Genomic DNA, 12,920 nt, shown 5'->3' on the forward strand with positions numbered 1-12,920 from the left:
AAAACAAATTACAGAGGTCCAACTTTAAATCAAAACTAACAGAATCATAAACACCAATACGAAATGTCACCTGGATCCTGAATGGTTCTTGTTCTGTTTTTGGATAAGACTGTTGACCTTTGAACAAATGATGCCAAAACCATTGCTTTGTTGTTCATTCTAATCTCTTGCTCCTCCTGGCACAAAATGCACGTAACAACTTGCTTCTTCTCAAAAACTCTTGTTTGCCTGGGACCTAAAGCAATCAATGCTGCATCAGGAACTATAGGGCTGGAGATAAAACAAGACAAAATTAGCAACACATCAACATATTCTACAGGATCCTCCTACTGGTGAGTTATTATCTAGGTATAGCAATTGTACTATATTATCTGGGATTACACTTCAAAGAGTATTGAATTGGCTTTGTGGCACTTCGGGACAGCGAAGTTGTGAAAGGTGTAATATAAATGCACGTTTTTATGTAACTTGAAAATTAGATACATTCATCTGAAACTTAATTATTTTTATCTCTTGTTCGAGCACATGGAATATACCATCAGACAAAGTGCTTGAGATTAGTCTTTATTTTAATACCTTCAGTTGGTCACAGAAACAATGTTCTGTTTGGAATCAGGCTTCTAGAAATTCATGTCCTGGCAAAGCTGCAATTAAGACCTCCAAGATCACTTGAGGATTTAATTCAGATAACAAAGCAACCCCTGCTCAAATCTTGCAACTTGAAACAGAGTTGCTCCAGTGATCCAGTCTTAAATGCTGCATTACACATAAAAGCACTTGACATGCAGAGAACCTGTGACTGACACTTGACAAACACAAACAGCAAAATACCCAAGGACCAAAGTGTCAAGAAATGAGAACAAAAATTGTTGCACATCTTCCACTTATTTTCCTCTTGGACTTGTTAGTCAACTCAAGCACTCTAGTCAGCAATGTTCATAATTCATGAAATGCAATGCTGTTAGACTGCACAGTGGTTAGCACTGCTGCCTCACGTCATCAGGCACCTGGGTTCCATTCCTGGCTTGGGTCACTGTCTGTGCAGAGTCTGCACGTTCTCCCAGTGTCTGCGTGGGTTTCCCCAGGTGCTCTGGTTTCCTCCTACAGTCTGAAAGACATGCAGGTTAGGTGGATTGGCCATGCTAAATTCTCCTTCAGTGTACCTGAACAGGCGCCGGAGTGTGACGGCTTGGGGACTTGCCCAGTAATTTCATTGTAGCGTTAATGTAAGCCAACTTGTGACTAATAAATGAATAAACTTTTAGACTTCATCCTGCCACGTGGTGGGGTCTCTTAATTATCCTGTGCTGCTTTCATTATTGATAGCTCAGCCACAGGGAAATGGTTTTCATTGTTCTCCTGGTCACCAAATGTCCTGACTTGATCTGCCAGCCTCAGAGTCACACCTTATTGATCAACTGGTCATCCATCAGATGTTACATATACTGCAAAATTCACTTCAGTAGATCCACTAAGCAATTCACTTAAACACTCCAAGGAGTGTTCAAGGTTAGATGCATCGGCAGCTGATTTCCTCTGCCTCCATATTGATATTCAATCTATTGCTATGTTGGCTGGTCATATTCAACCAGCAGCTGCTGATGGTCTGTGGAATGACAAGATTAAGTAGCGATCAGTCTGCTCAAGTCCAACTGCAACTCTAGAATTGCACTGAAGGTTATCATAAAGCACTTAAGGAGACAAATAAGATACTTAACCTGAAAATTACTGAACATGTCAACATTATACAACTGCACTTTTGATGTTCTTGTGAACCAGGTCAAATATTTCATGAAGATGGGTAATCTAATTAATAGACTAGGCCTCAGTGAATTTCTTGATCCCATCAAAGCACATAGGAAACAGTTACACAAATTGAAACACTGGTTTCAATTACCCATTAATGAAGGGAACAAGCTTTTCACTGCTTTCTAAATTCACAAAGCAAATAATTTTATCATATCTAGTCACTTGCATATGCCTCTCCAGAAAAGCATGAAATCATCAGACAGCATATACCATCACTAAGTGCCCTATGGCTCTTATTTTGTTGAGTCCTTTGACGTTTGTATTTCAGATACCCATTTACTTGCACGTGGTTTGAAGTCTTGTATGCTCCATTATTAGGGCATCAACTACCCTTTGTTGCTAGGTGGTAGCCAATGATAATAGCAATTAGGCATTTAGCATGACCAATCCAAATCAGATGGCTGGGATGTTGTACACGATTTCAGTTATAGGTCTCTGTTCCAACACTTATGCGAGGATATGCTAATCATTGTTGTGTGAGAATGACAGAAAGTTGTTCTGTGATTATGTTTTCCTTTGCCTTTCCGTAAACCGTAGCCTGTAGCATCACCATTTTCTTCTATGCACATTCTTGACTTTTAACACCATCTCTCTCATCAAAGGTGATGGCTATATATCAGAAATGGAAGTGTCCACAGAGTGATCTTGTTGCAAGTTAATTCAGGATACACCAAACATCAAAAATTAGAAAGAGGTACCCAAAAAGAATATCAATTTAATTTGTTCCTGATATATAATAAAAATCCAACCAACCCTAATCAATCATGATAACATAGTTTACAGATGGTACATTGGTGATCCCTGCAGCATTTTAAACAATGAGCGGGATTCTCTGGCCTCCTAGCTGTGTGTTTCTTGGCAGTGACATGCTGTTCGCTGGTGGCAGGATTCTCTGGTCCTGCCGCTGTCAATGGGATTTCTCATTGAAGCCACCCCACACCGCTGGGAAACCCACGGGTGGGGGTGCATTGCCAGCAGGACCAGAGAATTCCACTGGCGTGAATGCCCAGAGAATTCAGGCCATAGTATTTGAAATACTGTTTCTACTTTGACAGCATCCATACTTGCAACCCATTCAACTCACAATTAGCTCGGTATCTAATTAGAACTAGGCAAAAAAGAGTAGTCCCACCCTCCTGAACAATGGAGGAGAGATATTGGGTGAAGATAGTGGGCCTAATCCTGTTATAGGCTGTAGCCAAGTCGTGAAGAATAGTTTACCACGGTCAGAGAGGATCCAATTTGTCAATTCCATGAGGCCAATTTTAGCAGAGTGTTAGTCGTGTAAATCTGATAGGAGATGTTCAAATGTGGAATTGCCAGAAAGATGGGCAGAGATTTGGGAGATGACAAGCTGCTCAAGGGGTTTGGAGAGAAAGGGAGACTGCAGCTTGGCTCACAATTTGCAATAGCAGAGGGGCAAGGGTGGATTATGTTTTGAAAGGGTTGTGGTGATAGCAAATTTGAAGAGATGTCCAACAGTATCAGAGGAAGTGAACCACTAACAATATCAGGTAATACAGGGGACAGAAAGGGAAGTAAGGTGGTTAGCAGTTTAATGGGAATCGGGTCAAAGGAGCAGAAGGTGAATCACATGGTCGGATTGGCTGAGAGAGGGGATATTGTGAAATAGAATAGAAACAAGAGAAAAGTGAGTTGGGACAGGAGAGAAATCTCACAAGATGCTTGGCTAAGGGAAGCAAAAGCAGCAGCAGTGGCAGTTGAATGAATGGCCTTAATGTCAGCAACAAATAAATTCATGAACTCCTCTCATTTGCTGTTGGGCTTGAGAGTGGAGGACGTAGGAGAGAGAGGCTTTTGCCATGGAGAAGCAAGACTTAAAACATAGAAACCCTACAGTGCAGAAGGAGGCCATTCGGCCCATCGAGTCTGCACCGACCACAATCCCACCCAGGCCCTACCCCCACATATTTTACCCGCTAATCCCTCTAACCTACGCATCCCAGGATTCTAAGGGACAATTTTTAACCTGGCCAATCAACCTAACCCGCACATCTTTGGACTGTGGGAGGAAACCGGAGCACCCGGAGGAAACCCACGCAGACACGAGGAGAATGTGCAAACTCCACACAGACAGTGACCCGAGCCGGGAATCGAACCCGGGACCCTGGAGCTGTGAAGCAGCAGTGCTAACCACTGTGCTACCGCTTTGAAAGTTCATCTGGCTATGGAATAGTGAGCAGTTTGGATTGAGGAGAGCAGCGTCCAGGAGCTCTTAACATTAGATCTGGTGATGAATTCATAAATTCAGTTTTCCTCCATAAACCTGTATATCTCTGTCTCTTGGACTTCATGGAGAAAAATGAGGATGATACCTCGAGTCCAACCAGGGGATAGTGTGTGGAATTCTTTTTGGAACAAGGGAAAGGCAGAGGTGAAGGTGTAGTTGAGCTGTAGGAATGCTATTGTGAATTAAAAGAGAGAGGAAAGTGTTTCTTCGTACATTTATGTTAAACCAAATGAATAACTTTTCCATTGAGTAAAAATAACTAGGCTCTTGTATGTCATTGGCTTAGAGACAAGTTACTATGTGTTATTTGCTTCCTGGAATGGGAGGACTGACATACAAAGAGAGACTGGATCGACTGGGCTTGTACTCATTGGAATTTAGAAGAATGAGAGGGGATCTCATAGAAACATATAAAATCCTGATGGAACTGGACAGGCTTGGTGCGGGAAAAATGTTCCCCATGTTGGGGGAAGTCCAGAGGGGTCACAGTCTAAGAATAAAGGGTAAACCATTCAGGACTGAGATGAAGAAGAACCTCTTCACTCAGAGTTGTGAACCTGTGGAATTTTCTACCACAGAAAGCTGTTGGGGCCAGTTCGTTAGATATGGTCAAGAGAGCTGGATGTGGCCCTTGCAGCTAAAGGGATTAAGGGTATGGAGAGAAAAGGGAGTGAGATACAGAAAGTGCATAATCAGCCAAAATCATATTAAATGGTGGTACAGGCTCAAAGGGCCAAATGGCTTACTCCTGCACCTATTTTCTATGCTTCTGTGTATAATAGCATGTTACAGCTGCAAGTGAAGGTTAGACACATTAAATATAGTTACACTTCAGAATGACAATCACTTTTATTTTCCAACAATTCTTGGGTTCACATCAGTCCCTGGTAGAGGACAGTAGACAATTGACTCACAGATCTCGGTCAATGGTACTTTGAAAATGGCAATCAGAAATGCTTGAAAGTACTCAACCTTTTATTTGCTCTGAAAACAAAAGCAAATTACTGCGGATGCTGAAAATCTAAAATAAAAACAAAAAATGCCGAATAAACTCTGGAGCTCTGGGAACATCTCTGGTCAGAGAAACTGAGCTATTATTTTAAGTCCAATATGACTACTTCGGAACCAAGGACTCTGCTTCTCTCTCCACAGACACTGCCAGACCTACTGTATTTTCTTTACCTCTTTTCTTGTCTCATTTTGCCATGAAATATTTGAGCTTTGAAGCTCTCAAATATGGCACAATGTGACAGAATATAGGCAAAAATAGTTCAAAATTTGCTAAGATTTATAGAATAATAGATGAAAGTCTGATGCAAAGACCCTTTTGTCTTACCTGTTGTCAGGTGCGGTAGAAGATGAAGCTTCCAGTTCTTCTAATGTCTGTTGAAACAACTCCCTGTTTTCATCTATAAAGTGCCTCTGCATTTCAGACATCTGGGCCAATATCTTCTCTCTTCGCAGCCGGGCAATTTCAGCTTTCCGCTTCCGATCTGCTTTATCTTTATCTCGTATACACTACAAAAGGGACAGTTAACAGTACAACATAGTACAAAACATATTTAATTCTCCAAGGAAATTGGGGTGGGGGGATGAGAGAGAGAGAACAGGACAATAAAGGCTCATAACAAGTATGTTAAACATTCTTATACCACGTTTTAAAATGGTTCAGTTAGAAAGCAAAGCAGCTGGTTATTTCACATAATTCAATATCCTTTCACTGTTAGCATTATTAAAGACACGAATTACAATTTTAACTAAGTTTAAAGTAATTATATTGCTCCGTGATGTCCATCAATAATAAGAATTATACTAAATTTAAAATTGAGCAATTTAATCAATTTAGACTTTAAATCATCCTCCCTTCAATGGTTCAGCCAACCTAGCAAGGAATAGATTAGGCAAGAGTACTTCAAGGGTTTCTAGATCACTTGTGGCTTTTGCTCAATTAGCTCATGGCAGTAGCAGGATGTTGCTATTGGTTGCATAGTCTAGGGTTACGGAGGACAAAACGTCAGGGGTCCTGTTCCGGACCACAATCTAGTGGATACCACTCAAAACGCAATTTGTCGATAGAATCACTACAGTGTAGAATGTGACGATTCAGCCTATCGAGCCTGCATCCACAACAATCCCACCCAGGTCCTATCCCCGAATCCCGTGTATTTACTCCTACCAGTCCTCCTGATACTAAGGGGCATTTTAGTGTGGCCAATCCACCTAACCCTTTGGAGTGTGGGAAGAAACCGGAGCACCCGGAAGAAACCCACGCAGACACAGGGAAAACATGCGAACTCCAGACAATCACCCAAGGTTGGAACGGAGCCCGGGTCCCTGGCGCTGAGAGTCAACAGTGCTAACCATTGTGCCATGCGGTATCAGGTATGCTGCAATAATGCCTGCAAACTAGCACCTTGCTGATGTGCCACCACAAAATCAAAGTACACACAAGTAAAGAGATATTTAGGTTAAACAGTGGGAGTTGGCAATGGTAGAGACCCCATCACAAGAAGAAGCCAATGCTTTCAGCAGAGAGGAAGAGCGGAGAAGGAAAAAAAAAGTAACTTAAAACAAAAATTCAAAACATTAATTTAATATTTGATGGATGGACAAGGAAAACTTAAACTAGATCCTATTATTCACAAAATATAATACAAAATGTCGGTCTCAGACCACCTAAAATTGCAAATAATACAAAATAATTTTGCAACAATACAATATTTTTCTACTTCAGCACACATTCTGTAAGATATTTATCAGCCATCTTAAAATTTAAATATACAGTTGTGTGAAGTTAATCTCTCTCTTTCAGAAAATATTTCAAATAGTCTTGCACTCATTTTATATCTTACCTCCTCCACACCATGTCCTTCTGTTTCCACAATAGGAGCTGAATTAGTCCGTTCTCTCATCTTTTTAATAACACCAAAAAGCTTGAAAACAAGAATCAGCCTTTTAAGATTTGAATATAAATTAACAATCCATTTAATTAGTGTTATAATGACATTTTCATCAATTCTTGCCTTCCAGGTTCCATAAAATTACATAACCATTGATAAAGACCACTGGTGTTCATTTTTGGGACCTTTCAGTTACACAGGTCACTTATTTAAGCTAAAACTTAATTGAAATTAGTTTTTCAAAATGAACTTTCAGACTTAAATCTCATCTTTTCATACCAATGTCATAAGTTGGCCAGTGAAACCGTATATAAAGTATATTCAAGCATGAGGGGAAGATATTAAAATAAGCAGCTTAAGAAATAAGTCTGAGAATGAAAGAAAATTGTGCATATATAATTGTTACTTAATTTTAACTTTGCATTGATAGTTTTTGCACTTTTTGAACTTGGAGTATCTAAAGTAACAATTTTTCCCCAATCTTAGTTAGCACTAAGTGGTTCCAGATGGAACAAAGCTTACAATACTGTAGGCCGCTGTTTAGCAGAATATCTCAACTATTGTTTTTCTACTTTGATTTATGGTGAGTGCAAAACATTCTAATTTAGCAACAATTCTTACTGTTGGCCCATGCATTCATTTCAGAATGTACTACAAATTACAAATCACATTCCAATCCATTAGATAACTCAAAATACACACTTGGGTGGCGGGGAGAGGGAGGCGCAATTCTCCCAAAGAAATTCTATTTTTGGTAAAATTGGTAAATTTGGTAAAAACTGGAGCAAATCATGTTTCAAAATGAACCTCCCATACTCTGCACTGCAGAGAGCACTAGTGTAAATCCCGTTGAATTTCTGATGCCCACTGGAGAGGCATAGTGCTGAGTGGGCCGCTGCGCATACGCTGATCTGTCAGTGCCAAGATCGGCACATGCGTAATGCTCCGCAGCCTCGACCCATCCCCCCCCACACCCCTAAATTGCTGGCCTCCCTCACGCGAAACAGCTTACGCTCGAGTCTCCTGGCCCGCTGTGCGACAAAAGCAGCATAGCGGGATGGGAGAATCACCCCCCGCGATCTTCGTGCAAAGTTGACACACCATCAGCAAAGAGTAACGTGTGCGGCAAATTTGATAATTGCGTGATGCAAGTAACTAAAATTCTCTCTTTCAGTGGTAATAAATATTTATTGAAAAAAAAATTCAATTTTTATAAAAGCAAAATACTGCAGATGCTGGAAATATGAAATAACACAAACAGCTGGAAACCTCAGCAGCCCTGGCAGCATCTGTGGAGAAAGAACTAGAGTTAATGTTTCCAGTCTAGTATGAGTTCCGAAGTAGGAAAACATTAACATCTCCCCATGGTTGTTGCCAGACCTGCTAAGTTATTCCATTTTATGTGGGGCTTGAAAGACTGGGACTAATATTATTGCAAAACAGAGCATCTTTTCTCTAAAGTTAGTAAGATGTCTCGGAATACACTAGACACGTTAAATAATGCACAAAACCCTTAGTTTCTACAATAGCCACAGAAATCACAACTACAAGAATTACAAATTGCTAAAAACAATAAAAAGAATTATAAGTTTTACTTCTAATGTATTTTTTGACTTGGACCGCGACCTTACACAAAGAGTGGAATTTTAAGGTTTGCAACAGGGCTCTTGCTCATCTATTGGAGAACAGGCAGGAGCCATGCACTGCCTCCGTTCTGGAAGTCCTGCTGGAATTAAGTGCCCCTTCACAGTGATTTAGGAGCATTTACACCCCCCTGGGGTAGAGAATTTCTGATGTTTCAGAACTGACTAATCAAAGGTGGCAGAGTTTAGTGTGGGAGAATGGAAATCTTCCCAGCAAAGGGACAAAGTTCTCCTTTCATTTGTTCTCTAGCTTTGGGAAAAGCTGCATTTATTGTCCAGCCTCCAATATGAAGCATAGATAGGGTAGATGGCAAGAATCTTTTCCCCATGGCAGAGGTGCCTAAGATCAGAGGGCATAGGTTTAAGGTGAGTAGTAAGTGGTTTAGAGAGGACCTGAGGAAAAGTTTTTCACCCAGAGGGTGATGGCAATATTGAACACGCTGTCTGAGAGTGGTGGGGGCAGATACTCTTGCAACATTTAAGAATCATCTGGTCGAGCACTCAAATTGCCAAGGCATAGTAGGCTATGGTCCAAGTACTGGTAAATGGGATTAGGATAGATTGTGATGGTCAGCATAGACATGGTGGGTCGAAGGACCTGCCTCTGTGCTGTATGACTCTTTGACTCTACGGCCCTGACAAGATGATGGTATGGTACAGTCCTTGAGCTGATAGTGGCACCATTGTGGTGGCGAGTAGCAACAATGAAGAAATGTGGCATATGTCCATCTGAATCATGTGTGACTAAAAGGGGAACCTGAAAGTCATGGTTTTCCCTCAAAATTGCTGCAAGCAGTTTCAGCATCAAGAAATCCAGATGAAGTGTGAAGCAACAGAACAGATAAAGTTCTTTTTACTCTGTTCCAGCAACACACCTCAGCCTCGACCTGGGCAACATTTGTTTTTTCTATTTCCTTACAATAGCCATCCCAAAACAGTTTATTCCGAGGGCCCACCTAGACTAGGGAACTGCATGAGATTTAACAAAATCACTTCAGGCAAGATTTTTCCAGCCAGCCAATGGAGCAAACCTTTACTCAATAAATCTCCTCTGAATCCGAATACTGAACACAAATGACCACTGGTTCATTCATTGGTAGCTTTGCTTGAAATACAACTTCATATTTGATTGGTGTTACATCCATAAACTGGTGCTCTACTCAAACAGTATGACACCCAAGCAGTGCAAGACTGCACCAGGAAGAGTCCTCACATTTCTTGGTTTAATCGCATTCCTGTCAGACTGGGACCCATTTCCAACATTACTTTGCCAATCTCGCATCAGTTTGTGCTTGATAATTTATTTCTTACTGGTGCAGATAAGATAATATAACTACAGTCATTTGTGTTTAGTATTTGGATTCAGAGGAGATTTATTGAGTAAAGGTTTGCTCTATTGGCTGGCTGGAAGAATCTTGCCTGAAGTGATTTTGTTAAATCTGATTCAGTTTCCTGCTGTGTTGCTGGAACAGAGTAAAAAGAACTTTATCTGTTCTGTTGCTTCACACTTCACCTAGATTTCTTGATGCCAGATAGAAGTTGCAATTGAGAATGGGCAATAAACTATATTTTGTCAGCAGCATGGTGACTCCGCAAATGAATGAGAAAGAAATACAATTTCTCATACACTCAAAAAAGAGACAGAAGCAGAATCAGAGAGAATTGTATATTGAAAATAGGAGTCAATAAGGGTCAATAATACTCCTCCAAAACATATCTACTTCAACGCAAGTTTGTATTCTAATAACATTGACCAAGACCAACTGAAATAAAGAAAATTAAACTCATAAGTACCACAGGTACGTACCTTAAGTATCCATTTGATCATGTCCTTATAAACCTCCAAATGAGGTGAATTTTGCAAGGTTTCAAGCATTGCCAAAATACTCGGTGTATTTTCTGGAGCCTCCCCAGGACCTGTCAAATGGTTCCAATGTAAATTAAAATACACAAATAACACAGGAATTTGTATAACTTTACCTGGTGAAGGACATCTTAATAAAACTATTTAAATTATTCAGATCATAACATTTGCAGATTGTTCTGAAAGAAAAATGCCAGCCCTTAAGAAGCATTCCTCAAATCAAAGTTAGACAAATTCTTTTCTCGCTTCTGCAGACTACAAAAAATTCATGTTCTTGAAAATCAACGTAAAAAAAGAGTAGAAAATATTGAGGTGGGGGGAGGAGGGTTGGCAAGTCAGGATTTTGACAGTTTCTTCTGAAATGGACACTCAGGAGGAAAATATATTCTCACTACAAATTGGAAGGAACATAATCCAAGCCTTTAAAACAATTAAAGGCTTCAATGTAAATGTAGCAAAAAAAAAGTTTCATCTGAGGACTGATCAACTTACAAAAGCCAGTGATTCAGCAGTCAGACTGTACAAGAAAATGTATTAAGTTTCATCAGCAGGCAGTCGAGAGATGGGAATCAGGAGTAGGCCAGCAGGATTAAGGAAAATCCCAAGGCTTTTTATACATATATAAAGAGTAAGAGGGTAGCCAGGGAGAGGGTTGGCCCACTCAAGGACAGGGGAGGAAATCTATGTGCAGAGCCAGAGGAAATGGGCGAGATATTAAATGAATACTTTGTATCACCAAAGAGAAGGACTTGGTGGATGATGAGTCTGGGGAAGGGTGTGTAGATAGTTTGAGTCATGTCGAGATCAAAAAGGTGGTGGTATTGGGGTTCTTTTGAGAAACAGTAAGGTAGACAAGTCCCCAGGGCCTGATGGGGTATACCCCAGAATGCTGAGAGAGGGGCAAGGGAGGAAATTGCTGGGGCCTTGAGAGAAATCTTTGTATCCTCACTGGCTACAGGGGAGGTACAGTAAGAAGTTTAACAACACCAGGTTAAAGTCCAACAGGTTTATTTGGTAGCAAAAGCCACACAAGCTTTCGGAGCTCTTAGCCCCTTCTTCAGGTGAGTGGGAATTCTGTTCACAAACAGAGCTTATAAAGACACAGACTCAATTTACATGAATAATGGTTGGAATGCGAATACTTACAACTGTAAGTATTCGCATTCCAACCATTATTCATGTAAATTGAGTCTGTGTCTTTATATGCCCTGTTTGTGAACAGAATTCCCACTCACCTGAAGAAGGGGCTAAGAGCTCCGAAAGCTTGTGTGGCTTTTGCTACCAAATAAACCTGTTGGACTTTAACCTGGTGTTGTCAAATACAGATGGTAAATATACAGTAAATGGCAGAACCCCCAAGAGTATTGATAGGCAAAGGGATCTAGGTGTACAGGTACACAGGTCACTGAAAGTGGCAATGCAGGTGGAGAAGATAGTCAAGGCAGCATACGGCGTGCTTGCCTTCATTAGCCAGGGCATTGAGTTTAAAAATTGCCAAATCATGTTGCACCTTTATAGAACTTTAGCTCGTCTGCATTTGGAATATATAGTGTTCAATTCTGGTTGCCACAGTACCAGAAGGATGTGGAGGTTTTGGAGATGGTACAGAAAAGATTTACCAGGATGCTGCCTGATATGGAGGGCATTAGCTATGAGGAGAGATTGGAGAAACTTGGTTTGTTATCACTTGAATGACGGAGGTTGAAGGGCGACCTGATAGAAGTCTACAAGATTATGAGGGGCATGGACAGAGTGGATAGTCAGAAGCTTTTTCCTCTAGAATGGAAGAGTCAATTACTCGGGGGCATAGGTTAAAGTGCGAGGGGCAAGGTTTAAAGGACATGTATGAGGCAAGTTTTTTTTTAAAACCACAGAGGGTGGTGGGTGCCTGGAACTCACTGCTGGGGGAGGTAGTGGAAGCAGATACGATGGTGACTTTTAAGGGTTTTCTTGACAAATACATGAATAGGATGGGAAAAGAGGGATATGGTCCTCGGAAGGATAGGGAGTTTTGGTTCGATCGGACTGCATAGTCGGTGCAGGTTTGGAGGGCTGAAGGGCCTGTTCCTGTGCTATAATTTTCTTTGTTCTCTTTGTTCTTTGAAAGTGAAAAACACCTGAATGACAGCTCAAAGCAAATGAGTGACACCCGTCTCATTTCTTCATTTCTTTATTTACCAATTTATACAATTTGAGAGAAATCATACATACGTGAAAATTTTGATGTGAAGTTAAAAGTAAAATCACTGTCTGCACTTGCACTTTCTATTTGTTGTTTCTCTTCTTGTAATGCCATTCCGATCAAGTGTAAAACCTAGGTGAACAGGATTATGATATTATGAAAACCCACCTCTCCCAAGATCTATATAAACTAATCAGACTTGAACATTTATGAAAGAAACAAGGTTTGGTGCCATGATGTAAAGTACCAATAAGCCCAAGTGTTAAGATTG

General features: G+C 40.6%; 1 protein-coding gene across 2 annotated transcripts in view; it reads right to left on the reverse strand.

Moving 5' to 3' along the window:
* Window positions 1-12,920, reverse strand: part of ubr2 (ubiquitin protein ligase E3 component n-recognin 2) — a 133,506-nt gene that overhangs the window by 29,221 nt on the left and 91,365 nt on the right. For both annotated transcript variants that reach the window (XM_078229718.1, XM_078229719.1), the window contains exons 26-30: window positions 12,679-12,781; window positions 10,411-10,520; window positions 6,913-6,993; window positions 5,397-5,578; window positions 71-270 (exon numbers count right to left, since the gene is read on the reverse strand). In XM_078229718.1, the coding sequence (XP_078085844.1) occupies window positions 71-270; window positions 5,397-5,578; window positions 6,913-6,993; window positions 10,411-10,520; window positions 12,679-12,781 (676 nt within the window). The remainder of the gene's footprint in view (window positions 1-70; window positions 271-5,396; window positions 5,579-6,912; window positions 6,994-10,410; window positions 10,521-12,678; window positions 12,782-12,920) is intronic.

This window comes from Mustelus asterias, chromosome 15 (assembly GCF_964213995.1).
Source record: "Mustelus asterias chromosome 15, sMusAst1.hap1.1, whole genome shotgun sequence".
NCBI lineage: Eukaryota > Metazoa > Chordata > Chondrichthyes > Carcharhiniformes > Triakidae > Mustelus > Mustelus asterias.